This window comes from Merops nubicus, unplaced genomic scaffold, assembly GCF_000691845.1.
Source record: "Merops nubicus isolate BGI_N331 unplaced genomic scaffold, ASM69184v1 Scaffold53920, whole genome shotgun sequence".
Classification (NCBI taxonomy): domain Eukaryota; kingdom Metazoa; phylum Chordata; class Aves; order Coraciiformes; family Meropidae; genus Merops; species Merops nubicus.
In genome coordinates, this window is record NW_008585911.1 from 456 (window position 1) to 15992 (window position 15537).

The following is a 15537-nucleotide window of genomic DNA, read 5'->3' on the forward strand; positions in this document are numbered from 1 at the left end:
CCCTTCCTCCTTCCAATGCAACATCTCCCAGTTTTAGCAAGAAGACCATACTTGACAACACTGAGACGCAGCCACTTCAGAAACAAAGAAGCTAACGAACGACAATTCGTTACGACATATAGTATTGCAAATGTTTGCAGCTTTCTGTGCACACTCTTCAGCTACCAGGCCAAAGCACGATTTCCCTAGAGAAAGCAACAGGCAGCCAGAAGGTGATAGTGCAGGAGCCTGGAGCAGCATCTCCTCCCTTACTGTCTGTCAACCATACAGCACTCACAGCACCAGCTTGGTCTTTGCAGAAACAGGCAGGAAAATCCCTCAGCTACAACAAAGTGTGTACCAGCCTGGTGCTGGCTTCCCAGGCTGCCAGAGCCAGCAGGGGACTCAAAGCAGGAGAGACCCTTGGGGTGAGCAGGCAGACTTGGGGACAGTAGGTGTCCAGGACTCATTTTCATAGCTGCAAGATGCACAAAAGACCAAGCTAATGACTACATAAGCAGAATTCCTTCATCCAGTTCCTAAAGGTCTTGCCATGTTTCCCCAGTCTCCCCCTCTAACTGCTGCCCTCATCCCTGTTATGAGAAGCCTTGCAAGCTTCTCTGTCCTGTGAAAGCCAGAGCTCCAGGTCCAAGCTGAAAGAGGGGAAAGAGATAGGGCTAAAGAAAAAAAGGAGTTGTTCCAGAAACCAATGAAATGCAACTGTGAACGCAGTTCCCATGGTAACAGCAGGAGCCAGGGGAAGAAGGAGGAATGTAAAATGGATTATCAAGGGGATGAACAGGGAGAGACTAACAAACCAGTTGCACTCGGCAGCCAGGCCAGGTGCCCTCGCACCCTGTTCCTCACCTTAACGCCTGCCCCAAGAGCTCCCTGTGCAGCCATTCACCCAGCCCTGGGGCCACGCAGCAAGGCAAGGTCCCCGCAGCACAACAGGGCTCACAGAGATCACCATGGGAGTCCTAATGCCACCACTCCTGGCCCAGAAACTTTCCCCCGAGTGAGGTATTCTCCCTACAGTTCTTGCAATATATTACTTTCGCTGTCTGACATCTCAACCATAAATGAGAAGGAGGCTCAAAAATGCCCCGAACATCAAAAATTCAGAGAGAAGCAATTCACGAGACCCAAGATTTATGCTCCTCCACTCACATGGGAAACCAAGTACTCCTCCATGACATTCTAGCTCGTACTTTGTGGAACAAATACAGGGAAATCAAGGTGGCTTTCAATAAAGCCAGGAGAAGCACAGCAACTCCTGTCAGATGGATTTAAACCAGCACATACAACAGCAGCAGAGCCTCTTCCAGCAGGGTTTCCAAGCTTGGGAACAATCTTCCCAGCCTGGGAAAGGAGTACAGCGTCTGAGACGCTTAGTAGGTTGGGCGCTCCCTGCACTGCTGAGGGTCCTCACTGTACATTCTCTCTGCCAGTGCTTCCCAGCCTGGAAAGGGTTAAGTCTCAAAAGCACCTCCTGGGGTTTTGCTACTTCTTTTCTGCTCTGTTTTATTTCCACGGAGACAGAGGTGGTCCGCCTGGACCCGGCTTGACCTCCCAGCAGAGCCCGCAGCCGCCCTCTCTGCGGCGCAGGTTGCCTGTGCGCGGGGGCGCGGGGACGTGCTGCGCCGAGCCCTCCTGGGGGTGTGCAGGAGTATTTCATGACAGGGAGACGATGCTTCAGCAGCAGCGTGCAGATGTGGATGTGTGCTGCGCTGTCAGGGACACGAAAGGACAGATCCCAGGTCAGCCCTCTCCAGCTCCCAGGGAACCCACCAAGAAGAGAAGCTGCCCAAAAGGTAGAGGGATCTTCTGTGCCCACGTTTGCTCTGCAGGGCCACCAGCATGATGTGCCACAGGTGGTGCCTGCAGCTCCTGCACAAATCTGTCACCCTTTACCTGGCAGCAACATCCTGGAAGAGAAGGCTCCATGTTGGCCTAATCTGGGGAACAATTATCAGGGGTAATCAAGGGTAAAAAAAAAAAATCAGGACCAAAAGTGTATTCCTATTAGCAATCCTGCATGGAAGGAAAGACCAGCTGTCCTGGTGCAAGTCCCCCAAACTCTAGCCATGCAGCAGTGATGCCAAGAGGAGGAAGGAGCAAGATTTTATCAAGTAGAGCCTGTGGAGGGCCATAGCCCTGGAAGTTAATTGAGACAAAGCTGCTACACTTTTCTTGAGCATGAATTTGAGTGGGAGGTGTTTTGTTATTGCAAATATATTTTTCCTCATACATAGTTCTTCCATATGAGGTTGAACTGTTAAGCGTTGACAGTGCATCTGTTAAGATTGGCTCTAGAAACCAAATGTACTTGAAAATAAAGAGAGAAACATGCTGTGCTTGCCCTTCATCTTCCCAGCCATCCAGCTCCCAGCACCACAGAAAAGCCATGTCAGGCAGCCCATGTACACACGGATGGCCCATGAGAGGTCCTGTTTTAAGTACTCCTCTGCGTGAAGAGTGCAGCAGGCAAAGGAACAAGAAGGTCCCCACAGATGACAAAGGTGAAAGTGCGGCACAACATCAGGCTTGTTTCTACAGACAATATAAAGCTTCAAGGAAAGTTCCCACAGAAGATCTGGGAGAAGGGCTCTGCCCAGTATTTCAAATTCCTCTCTCACTTCATATTTTCCTTTTAGAATCGCATTTCTGTCCTGTCTTCCATGGCAGGTATGCTGGGCTTAGGGCAAGTAGTGAGCCTACTTTTTCCAGAGAGATCCTGCACCCAGCCAACAGCACAGGGATCATCATGCACTACAGGTGCTGGAAGAGGACATCCCTCCAAAAAAAGGGAGATGATCTTTGTCCAAGTTCACAAAATCTTTTCTTCAGAGGAAGAAAAAAAGAAATTAGGATGGCCAATACAGTCTCCTCATTTGACTCCCTTTAATTAGTAACCATCTGGTTTTGAGAAGAGCTGTCAGCCAATGTAGAGCATTTGGCAAGCCTCCTCAGCTGCTGCTCTCCTAACTTCAGTTCTTCTTGGAGAAGCTTTAAGCCCCAAGATGCCAAGAAGGAATGAAAAGAAAGCCAGAGAGCAGAAGTGAAGCAGAAGAGCAAGGAGCAGTATGACCAAGTGGGTTGAGCGAGACATTCCCCAGTTCCATGTCCAGGTCAGGAAGCAAATGCTGCTGGCCGTCTGATAGCTAGGAAACTCCCCACCCAGGCAGCAACACATGAGGAACCACAATACCTCAAGTACCATACTGCCAGCAAGACATTACAGCCTCCTCAGCATTTTCCAGAAGTCAGGCTGCTCGATTCACCATCCTAGCCAAATCACAGCTTACGAAGGGCCTAAATTCCCTCCCTCATTATAAAGTTTTGTTTGCCCCAAGCATGGTGTGACAGCACTACGTGCCTGCAGCTACATATGCTGCTCCAGCACAGCGTCCATCCACCAGGACAGACACAGACAACCTTACAAATGAAATTCATCGTGCTCCGTGGACAAGAGCTACAATGCTCTCGAGTTTTGCCCTGGTTCTGCCTGACACCAGACTCTGCTCAAATAGGGAAGGTGCTGCTCTCCACTGAGAAATCTGCAGCTGCAAAGGGAGCATTTTGCCCAGCTTTTCGATGGAGCCAGGAGGCATACTAACCACTCTGCAAGCCCCCAGAAGCCTCAGCAGATCGAGTCCCTGGGGCACGCTCTGCCAGCAGAAGCCCTTTTGCTCTTTTCAGGGAAGCAGCCGCAGCAGCAGCGACACGATGCTGGGCGTCAGGAGCCGGGCTGCAGCATTTTTGTGAGTGCTGCCTCATTAACATTCAGCACATGGCTCAAGCAGCTTTTAGATTACTCCTTCCTGACTCTGGGACCTCGTGGGCGAGTCACAGGCTTGCATGTTTGCTTCCCCAATCCCTGCAAGACCCCAACACATGGCAAACTATGTTTTGAATGGTTCCCTTCATTTCTGCACACAGACAACATTCTTCTCACTTTAGCTGAGAAGCAGAATCAGCCTCTGCTCCCCCAAACAGCATCATGTGGACACAGACCACCACCCCTGCTTCTCACAGGCACATGCAGATTTTGTAGCACCCAGCTCAGGAACTCATACACATCCACTTGTTCTTAGAGCATGAATGTGCTGGTCTGGGACTCTAGGGACTGAAAATCCCTGTGCAGGGAACAGGGAGGTGCCCAGACAGGCCAGGAGAAACACATGTGGGTCATCAAGCCTGAACCATGCCCCCATGGGCCTCAACACAGCCCATTTACATCAAAGAACCAAACGCACAATGTTGTAGATACAATTCCTCTTTCTGGTTTTCCAAACTCAGCTTTTCCTTTACATGATACACTCCACTTTAGGCCACAGGAACCTCTGCGCATACTTCTGTGTTCCATGCTTCTCCTCCAAGGCCCTTTTTCCTTGTCTCTTAACATTATGCTAAGTGCCCAACTGCCAGTGAGACTTCAGGCAGAAATCCATCTATTTCTCCCCTCCAGCTCTTAATTAACCTGTGGACTTTAATTACATTTCCTGTTTTCATGATAAAACATGTCTCTGTCCTCCACCTGCTGCTCCCCGAGATCATTACGACAGCTCTAATGGTGACAACCATGATCCATCTACACTCAGTGCAAGGCGGGGGGCACCTGCTCTGCCTTCCCAAGTTGCCCTATCCCACCTAGCCCCCGGTCACTCATTCCTGGGAGAGCTGCATGCCTTGGTCCTGTGCCAACAGAGAGGGGTGGAAACATTGCTAACAGGTCGGCACCACATATTGCCAAGGCTGGACTGTGCCTGCAGGCTTTGGCTGCCGTGAAAGACTTTACAATTCAAGGGTGGACACAGAAACAAAGATGATTCAGGGAGGTATTAGAGGTTCTCTTCTGTTCAAAGGTAAGGAATCATGCTGAAGAAGCTCCATCCTCACTATTCACACAAGGTGCAGCAAACACTTCTGGGAAGCTCTGTGGTAACACTTGGCTGGTTCATGGACCTACGCAGTCAAAAAAAAAAAAAAAAAAAAGGGGGGAAACTTACTAACAAACCTCCCAACTCTCACTGGTCCAGCCACTAGAAATGCAAGCTCTTTGCAAAGCACAAAGTATCCATTACCGGGAGAAAGTGAAACCAGAAAACCTTCCCTGTCCAGACAGAGGGAAGCAGGCAGGAAGCTGATACCATGTACCCAAGCATACACCTTGGTGCTGTCAGGTTTACATGAAGCTCATGCGTTTGCCTAAAAGGAACTCAAACCACTTCCACTCTCCTCATAAGCCCAGGAACCTCACTCAGATGCAGTCTGTCACAGTGGGTAGACAGAGTCCTGCACAACACGGACCTTGGGTTTGCAAACTCAAAATCAGCTCTCAGACCGACCACTTTATCTGAATGTGTAAAAATCACCAGTCAGCTGGTGTCCTTGTCCACTTGCAGAGGTCTGGGAAATTAGATTTTCCTTAGTTGTCAGTTCACACCTTTCAGTGCTCCTCAAAGAAAATCCCAAGCCCTCCCAGCAGCCAACAGTAAGGCAATGCTGAACTGAGCATCAAGCTACGCAGCTTTCGCTTCAGTCTGCAGACAGGCAGAAGACAGTGAGCTGCCCGCCCCCTACATTACATCAGGCTCTTAGGACAGAGACAATAACATAGGGGCAGCATCGAGGGGATTGCAACACGCACAAAGGAGATACACGGAGGGCCAAAAGCATGGCCCGGAGAGAGACTGCAAGGCAAGGATTGCCCAAGCCAAGCATACAGCTGAGGGCATCGTGCATAGCTTGGGCAGAAAGAAGAGCTCCCAGCAGAGCCCCATGAACGAACAGCATGCATGCCACCAGCACGGCTGGCGTCTCTGCTGCTCACAGAAACCCACACCCCTCCTCAGAGCCCAAGGAGACAAGAAAACCAAGCAAACGCCTGCTCAAGAGAGTCAGAAACTGTGGCTGAAGGGAGACGATGTCCCTTTAAATGTGACTAAAGTGTTGTCAATGGATCTGCCATGGTAGTGGAGTTAATCCCCCCCCAGCCCCTCGCAGCCACTTGGATGGGATAATTAGATGCGAGGGCTCAGCGCAGATGATGCTCCAGTTGCTTAGCAACTAATGGTTTCCATGGAAATGGCAAAGCACAGCCTTTGGAGCAGTAAGTGAGCAGTGCAGCAGGGCAGGGAGAGATGCCTTAAACTCCTGCACTGATCCTCTCCTCCAGAATCACTCCGAAGCCTCGAGGTATTAAGGGAATGAAAAGGGGGTGCATTAAAGGTACATCATCCCTGTTTCAAGCAGCAGTCAAAAAAAAAAAAAAAGGTGGGTTTTTTTCAGGCTGAACTTTCAGTGACATGGTCCTACTGATTACAGCGAGTGTCCACTAACAGGACAAGTGAGGCTGAATCGTGCTCCCATACAGGGGTCATCCTGCTATAAGCAGCCGAATCCGATTCCAGGGTCAGTTCTTACACCCAGGGGCTGAGAGATGAACACACAGAGACATGCTAACATATTTAGATTTTCAGCTCTGCCCTGTAAGAAGCCACGTACAGGCATCTATCTAGCCTGGCCCTGAACAAGCAGGCAAAAGCAGGTTTCCTCTCGAATCAGCAGCTCCACAACACTCACACAAGTGACACCGGCTATAAAACATAAAGAGTCTTGCCAGAATAATAGAGATCAGATTTATTAACCTTAGCTCAAGTCTGTCATCTGGTACTTCCTTCAACACGACCAATTCCTACTGCTTTATTACCACTGCTCCCTGCACTGAGTCAGCATCCCACTGTTTCAGCACATCGCAGCCGTGACCTGCGTCACTTCTCACGCGCTGGCCATGCAGCTGCCCTGCTGCAAGCCGTGATCTTGTCATCTTGTGAGCCGAGCAGAGGCAAGCTCTGTTTGTATACGATAAGAGAGCTCTGGGACATGGCGTTAGCTGGGGTTGTTGATTCAGTACTAGGTGGTCTTCCTTCTCTCGTGACGCAGGGGAAACTTTATGCACCACCTGCTTGCAGATGACAGACTTACATGTTAAAGCTCTGCAAACATCTCAAACCCAGAGGAGGTTTGCAAACTCAGTCATAAACACAAGCCCTGCTCTCCTCCCCTTCCCTGCATCTGCGACAAGAAGTGGCCCTTGCAGCAACAGCAAGCATACTGTGCCTCGGGTGCTGGCCACAGCACATGCATGCACTGGTTCTCCCCTTTCCTCCTGGGATGAGGCTGGCAGCACGTGCTCCACTCCACCGCATCCCATCTCTTCTTGGCACAAAGCATGCAAAAGGGAGGGGAGGGCAGATCCATCTTTTGGGCCGCAGCTGAGCCAGGAGATGGCACGTGCTGCTGGCGAGGGGCAGCCAGGCAGGGCTCTGGGACCCCTGCATGTGTCAGTTGAAGCCACCTGTCTAAGACACTCTGTGGCCCTTTCCTCCCCGGCTCCACACGCTACCTCGCCCTCCCTCCAAACCCGAGAGATGCCGGCTGCAACACCCAGGAGGATCAAGCATCCCACCTGCACCACGGGCTAATTTAGCTGCAAGTGAGGTCTGCTCCCCAGAGCCCTGTCCTGATCCACCCAGCACTTCAGGAAGGTACCAGCGCACAGTTGCCAAAAAAGTTGCGGCGTGTTTCAGGCTCTGTTCCCTATGGCTTTGAAAGGAAGAAATCAAAGGGAAGCGCCGCGCTTTGTTCCGTCGGGGGAGTGGCACGGAAGGTGAGCGGCGGCGAGCCCGGCAGAACCAGTCGCTTCAATCGTCCGCCAGCTCACCTTTGAAGTGGTTTGAAAAATCAGGGAGGAGGGGCAGAGACCCAAGTTCAGCTCTTTTACTGCAACTTCACAGAATTTGAGGACGTGGGGGGTAAGAGGCCACCTTACCCCCACCAGAAAATAGCTTATCTGTTCAGAGAGAATAGAATATGGCTAATACAAAAGGCTGTGATGCTCATCAAGTATATCTGTTGTGTTTTCATGTCCTGAGCAGGCAACAGCTGTAACATCAGCAGCATCTACCTGCGCCTGTGACAGAGACACACCAGGCATCCACAGGATTAACTGGCCACCCTGACTCAACCCCTGGTCTGGTGCTGATGGAGCAACCACTTCTCACCTGTCACAACCTTCTCTCTGCTTCACATTGCCTCTTCCCCTGACACCTCTCTTTAACAGAAGGCACTGTTTTTAACCCTGGCCCATGCAAATCCTGGGAGCTCTTTCCATACTATAGTCATAGCATCAGCCACTTGCTGCAGCATGGGGAACTGAAGCAATGCCAGCACAGCACGAGTGGCACTGTGTAAGGACAAGTCAGGCACCTTCCGTACAACCCCTTACTAGGGAGACAGGGAAAAGTACAATTACTTCATTGGAAATTAATCCCTGTTCTACCACAGGAAAAAACCAAAACAAACCAATAACTCCCCACAGGTCACTGGCATGACCAGTATCCACAAGGCCAGAATGTCCACCAAGTCCACTGAGCTTGCTTCGATACAAAGCTCATTAGCTGGGCAAAGTCAAGACAGAGACAACACCCTTGCGTGACCTTGGATGGACAAATGTCACGCTGCACAAATTCAGAGCTTTCAGGGGCTGTGGAACACAAACCATCTGAGCCAGATCTGAGTAACAGCTCTGAAGCCAAGTCAGAGAGCTCCACTACCTTTACGAGGGAGAGGGAGCACTTAGATCTGACATCTTTCAGCAACAGGAGCAAATCTGCTTTCTCTGTCTCGCCGAGAAGACTTCACAGAGCACGTTCACATGAAGACACAAGCCTGGCCAAAGTCATCTCCCTATGCCTTAAACACATACACAGAAAGGCACATGCAAAAGTCAGACACCCCGAGAATCAACTGAGTATGCTTGCAGCTACATCTCAAATCCAAAGTCTTTTCTCTTGATCTGCAAAGAAGTCTCATTCTAAAATGCAAGGAGATGAGAATCAGCAAGGAAAGAGCACTGCATTTGCTCCGCACCAGCAATCCACATCCTAACAAATAGTTAGTAGTTCTTGTGGCTATGAGATGTGTGGGAGCAGGCGAGACTAGTTTTCAGTAGAATATCCCATTGACCGGATTCCGCGCAGGTAACGCTCACCTGAAAAGAGATGGCTTTGAAGATTCTGGACGTCCTGAGCCAAGACACCTCCAGCTTGTCACCTCTCTACGTTTTCAGCTCCGTTCATGCTGCAGATAGAGATGGTAGCTACTTGGGTCTCCTGCATGTGCCAGGAGGTTCTCTTCTAACCTCTCTTTCACCTTCTGTAGCTAGAGGGGGGACCAAAAAATGAGATAGCTTTAGTATACAAGCATGAGCTTCTGGTTAATCCACAGGGCAAAAGGAATCAGCAGTTTTAGATTTGTATTTGCCACCCATTGGCTCTCAGTCTAATCACAACACCCCACACCTGGGAAAGCAGGGGCAGCAGGACAGAGCTCAAGGCTTTTCCCTCAGAACACACAGTATACAAAACGATGGGGTTGGTATTCAGCAACTGAATGGCCAAAGGCAAAACAAAGGCCTTTCAGCCTTTTCCTAGACATAAGGTCTGTGATTGTAACCATATATATTGAAAACATTCTCAGGCTTTAAGCTAGCAACCAACAGCTCCATTTCCAGTTCTGCTGGCTGCATTGCAGATTGGGCAGACCACAGGGCTCCTTTCCCTGCTTCACCTGCCTGCGTTGCAGCAGTGCCTCAAACCTCCACCAGTACAAAGTAAACGTTATCACATGAGGGAATGCCTTCCATCCCTGCAGCAGAGGCAGGAAACATTAGCAAGCTCTTCTCACACCTTTTTTTGGGGAGGGTCCAAGTACAACTGTTCAGGGCTTCTCTGGGTGGAGCACTACATTATATTAGGCTAAATTCTCTCCCTCCCCTTCCCTTATGTTACTTACCACTTTCACAGACCAATACAGCCTTCTCTGAGGAGACAGAAACCTGGGGGAAGATGGGAGAAAGGAATCTCTAATCAGCTGCAGGCAGCTGCTGCCGGCAGCCCTGGAAAGTCTGCAGCTGTTTCTCATCTCCTTTAGTGCTCTGTAGTAGCTTTGGCTGGAGAGCCCCCACCTCGCTCCAGGGCACCGGCTCTGAACCAGCTACAGGTGAGTTCTGTTGCTCCTGCAAAACGCCAGCTCACACGGCCTCTTGTGGCCAAGCCACACACACCAGTGTCTTATCCTCTGCCAGGCTGCTTTTCCCAGGGCAGCTCCTGGAAAGTGGCACCGAGAATGGCATCCTGCCCATGGACAGGGCCATCCCCAAATATTCTTCTTTTTCTCAGTCACATCAATGCCCCGCATGTAGCCCCACTTGCTTTTCAAAAGCCATGCCTGGCTGAAGAGCAAGCAGGTCAAGACACTTCACCTGCATGTGAGGTCTACCTAGCTTCTGCTACCCCCTCAAAATACTCACACTGTTCTAAGGTTATTGACATAACTGCATCCAGCCCAGAACTCTTGTGGGAGTTTATTGTTTAAGTACTGAAGGTTACGTGGGTAGGTGAGGCATCAGTCGAGGGTATGTAGGTAATCACAGGCTTAATGAGTTACTATGCCCCAGCTGATGCCTACGGCACTGCGTGAGTTTCACTCCAGATAGAAAGGGGAAAGCAACTTCGTGGTGAGACAGGTCGAGTGATATGTGGTAAATCATTAAACTATAGTAGCTGGATTGTTTGCAACATGTCCCAAGTCAAATACCAGGCTCCAGTTTCAGGAAGGGAAAAGGGTTTTGATTGGGGTGTGCTCAGTCTTTTTTGAGGAAAGCAGCCAACCCAGCAGGTCCTGCTCACACCTGAGGAATCTGAGAGGGGGCACGTTGTTGTCTCCACTAACAAACGAACTTTGTCACACAGGGGTGGAAAAAGCTAGGTGACCGTAGCCTCTTGCATCTAGCTAAAGCAAAGCCAAACTGACTTGGTATTTTTCAAATGTCTAACAAGAACTAAACAAACCTTATTGGAGTACAAACTACCACACCTGCTTTTTAGTGAAGAGGCGAAACAGAGCATGCCAGACTCTTCTCTACCCTTTGAAGGTTACATTTTCAAGGAATCCTTTGTTTGGCGTTTGGTTTATTGTCCAACAGCCCATCCCAAAAGACACAAACGCACAAAAGAGTGAGATTAGTGACAACAAACAGTGCAGGAACACTTGTCCCAGAACGCTGCAGGGCAAACCTGCCACTGGGAAAAGCACCTTACCCTTTTCTTTCACCACGCAGAAGAAACCCAAACAAAGCCAAACCTTTGGAGGAAGGGTCACAGAATTCACTTTTCAACTGAGATTCTCCCAACATTGCAACGCTGACATTATGGTGCAAACTTTTCTGGCAGCTGCCAAAACCAGCCTCTTTCAGGCCGCCTGCTGGCTACAGACAAGCAAGTCTTTGAAGTACTCCTCCCCTACGAGTGTCACCCATCTCCTCCTATAAACATATGGAGAGAGTCTGAAAACTAATTGCCTGCTGGTACTAAGCCAAGGCTTGGATTTTGATTTGTAGCTACTTTGTTTCCACCCATGCCACCTACTTCCCCTGTCCCCTGAGCAGAAGAGCAATAGTGAGCGGGTGAATAGGGTGAGGATGTATTACAACCACTCTTTAATAGCACGAACCACATTTCTTCCTTCATAATACCTGGGACAGATTAGGCAGGGAAAGATACAGTCAAAGGAACAAAAGCAATTCAGGAAGGCACAGAATTTAGATTGTGTCTTCAAGGTACACAAAAAGTTTCTATGGGATACCCTGCGAAAGCACGCCCAGTATCTGCTTAACCTGGCTCCCTTCTTCCTGATTCTGGTACGCCTTCACTGTTTTTCCTGGGCTGACCTAAAGCAGTTTCAAGTCTTAAAACCAGCTACTGCCAGACAAGCAGGGCAAGGGAGCTCCCCGCTACCTGCAAACGCATCCTGAGCACTCTGCGCATCCCTCAGAGATCCATCCTGCTTCCAGAATCATTTGGGTCCTCAGAGCAGGGAAGTCCATGATAAAGTGCATTTATCACCGTAATGTTATTAGAAGCAGAAAAGAAAAAAAAAGCGCCTAATGAATACAGGAATGGCTCATTTACTAAGGCCCTAATGAAGTAAACAGGAAGAAAACAGAGCCTATCTTATTCTCAATCAGCTTGCTTTCTCCACCAATATGGACCAATTTCTCACTGGAAGGGGCTTTAATAGGTATTTAGAAGTGTGAAACAGAAACAAGCCTGTCACTCACCTGTGTGATATCCTTTTTACAGAAAAAAAAAAAAAAAAAAGATGAAATCAAGTCTCTCGACACACAGAGCACTTCAACCTCGTGGGATTCTTTGTGCCACTCTCACAGATCCTGCTGCGCTCAGCACGCAGAGATTACTTTGCCACACAAATAAAATGTACCTGAGTTTTCAAAACAAGTCATTTTGGGAAAGCCTGCACTTAAGAAATGGCCTTGAGGACTGGGATATGGCAGAGGAGCTCAAATTCACCATCACTACTGAAGACCCTCTGCAAGGTAAGGGCCTCAGGGGGGTGATTGGCTTGGTTTCCTTTTAAAAAGATTACCGTCTCCAAAACTCAGGTGAAAATTGTAAAATCTGGTAAATAGTAAGTTCCAGTCTAGAAGTTAACAAAAAGCCCATTTTCTTTATGTTTAAATGCAAACAGATCAAGTTAGAAGTGTCTGCAATTACTTATAAAGTAAGAATGCGGCTTACAGAAAACGGAACGAACACCAAAACCTGAGGCTAATGCCAAAAACATAGAAGCTTGCCACAGCATCTCTGGGCTGCCCGCATCTACCACCTCCTGAGATTCTGCCCCACTGCAGGCTGAGGTGGCACACTGAGCCCTGGCACACGAGGCCTTGCTGCCACGGGCGCTGCCTGATGCCAGGCATAAACTTGGAACCTGGTGAGACTGGCGATGTTTTGGGGAATGGCCTGGGAATGGCCATTTCCTTTTGCCAGCCAGAATGTCTGTGTCCAAAGTGGAATTTTTCAAAGCTTGTTTAGAAAAGGTTGAAGCCTGTCTCCCAAAGACGAGGATAAGGCTATAATTACATAGCTGTGCCTGCAGACGCACTGCTGTCCACACCCAGCCTTTTGGGTAGACAAACTTGGGAGAGGAGGACTGAAGGGAGTAATTGACAGTCTTCTGACTTTGCAGGGGAGAAAGAAAGTAAAATTTCAGTGCAGAGGACCTCTGTCCAGGCTGCCCGCAGCAGTGCGCATACACATGGAAGTGCACACTGTATGCAAAACAGAAAATAAAACAGTTTAGAGGACTAAGAAGGCAACTACTGAGGACCTTTGCTCTGGGATCTGTGCTGCATTACAGCTTCCCCAGGCTGACTCTAGACAGCAGAGTCTAGAGAGAGTCCTTGGGTAGGACTGGCAGGGTGATGTTCCTTCTTCTCCACAGAACCCAGCGTCCAGCCCCATCTGTGGCTGTGGGTAAACCCCAGCCTGGTCTGCCCCATCCCCTGGAGCCCTGGCAGAGGCCCGGACAGATCTGACAGCCCGGTTGTTTCAGTTGCTGGTGCCACAGAACCCTCCTCTCCGAACACATCCTGGGACTACTCTGACCTGGACTGCTCTGAGGAGGGTGTGCTGTCATCCCCCAGCGAGGCTGGAAAGGTACAAAAAGGGGACCAGCCTGGGCAGGCCTGGGCATGGTACGTGCTTAACGATCCCAAAGGAACACCTGAGCTGGCTCAGCAGCTCTGCAAGCAACTGCCTCCTGTCTCAGCAGGGGTCAGGCAATCCACAGAGTTCATCTGACGACCAGGCTGAGAGCCCAAAGTCCAGGAATGGAAGCTGAAATGTCAAGTATATAAGCTTTCTATATGCACTCTGCCAGACCCATCTTCCCCCAGAACACAGATTGTCCCTGTCCCTCCTTCCACCCAGAGTTAACATATCTCTGTCCTTTTTCTCCTTCCTCTCCCCAGCTCACTGAGGATGAACATGCTTCGTCTGCAGACATCCCAGTTCCTCAGGAGATGACAGAAACTCCCAAATGCAAGGTGATGCCGAAGTCTTGGAAACCTGCGGTCCTCAGACCTCAGAGCACAAAGCTCAAGTGCCTCAGGCAGACGAGCACCAAAATCAAGGGAGGCTGGCCTCGTCCCCCTCTTAATTACTCCATCCTCATCACCTTCGCCCTGTGCAACAGTGCAAGTGGCAGTCTGACCGTGCAGCAGATCTACCAGTTCACATGGTACCTGCTCTTCTCCTAGCTCCTAGTGCAGAATGAGGGGAAGAAGGACAAGGAGGGGGTACAAAAGTCTCTGATCTTCTACTAGGAAGCAGGGACATAGCAGCTAGGACTTGCGTTCAGGTCTTAGCTCTGCCTTTGGCTCAAGATGCTGCTGAGAAAAATGTTGCCTCTCTTTGCCAACACCCAAACCCAGGAGCTTGACAGGCAACATTTTAGTTTTGTCTTAGCCTCCTCAGAAAAATCCAGTGCTCAACTGCACCAGCCATCCTTACACCACAGAGGTGAGGGAGGGCCCTCTCCTCCTTCCCTTGTTCACATACAGTGTGTACTGGTTTTTATCACAGCCTCTAGGCACTTCAGCTCAGGACAAACCTCTTCTCTCTGCAGGCAGCACTTCCCATTTTTTCAGACGGCCCCAGAGGGTTGGAAAAACACCATCCCACACAACCTGTGCTTCAGCAGCTGCTTTGAGAAAACCACTGGCTTCACATGTGGCAAGGGAAATCGCAAGTCCTGCCTGTGGAAGCTGACTCCAGAAGGACACAGGAGGTTTCAGGAGGAAATGCAGGCCCTGCCCAAAGAGGCTCTCGACTTGGTGTGCCAAAGCATGAGTGAACCAGGTACGTTTCAGAGGGCAGGAGCTACGCAAACCGCAGAGCGAGTCAGACTTCACAATATTCCCACGGCGGGAGGGACACAGGCTGACACCCAAGCCAGCAGGCATTCACCAGCACAGCAGGACACTAGGTCTAGCAGATGACACCCATCAACGATGCTTGTGGAGATACCCGCACAAGCAGGGCTTGGTCACCAGACCAACCAAACACCCTTCTTTTGTCAAACCAACATACCAAGAGAGACAAATCAGGCTACATTAAGCCACGGAGCCTCCACCTCCTCGTGTTACTTGGCAACGCCATACCCATCGGTTTGATATGGATCAGGACTGAGGCTGCAGCATCAGCACCCAAGCAGTCATTGCATCTGAGTACCTATCACAGCTTCCTCTCTCTCTCTCTCTTTTGCAGATCTCGTGAGGTCTCTGTTTGGCCTGTGATTCCTCTGGCTCCCTGCTTCTGAAACCCATACTGTGTGTTTTCAAACCAGGCTTGTTTTTTCAGGTGCTGCCACAGGTAGCTTCCCAAGAACTGCACGTGGAACTTATAAGCATTGTGATACAAGGACTCGCACTTAGAAGGGGGGGAGGAGAAAACTGAGCGATCTACTTTGCTTCAGTAAGGCAAGGTTTTGCTCCAGCTGCACACATCTCAAGTTGCAGAGAGGCATTTTGACATGTGGCACCTGCTAGAACTTCCACACAAAATCCTCCATGTGAGCTGTCACCTCGTGCAATGTTCTCATGATGCAGAGGATTCAGCTGCAGGAGAA

General features: G+C 49.8%; 1 protein-coding gene across 1 annotated transcript; it reads left to right on the forward strand.

Annotated features, from left to right (window-relative positions):
- Positions 1–12321: 12321 nt before the first annotated feature.
- LOC103780773 (forkhead box protein N5-like) lies at positions 12322–15205 on the forward strand. The gene is made up of 5 exons (XM_008948464.1): positions 12322–12442; positions 13351–13565; positions 13880–14148; positions 14536–14768; positions 15177–15205. Exons 1-5 carry the CDS (start codon positions 12322–12324, stop codon positions 15203–15205), a joined length of 867 nt encoding a protein of 288 aa, XP_008946712.1.
- The last annotated feature ends 332 nt before the right edge of the window (positions 15206–15537 follow it).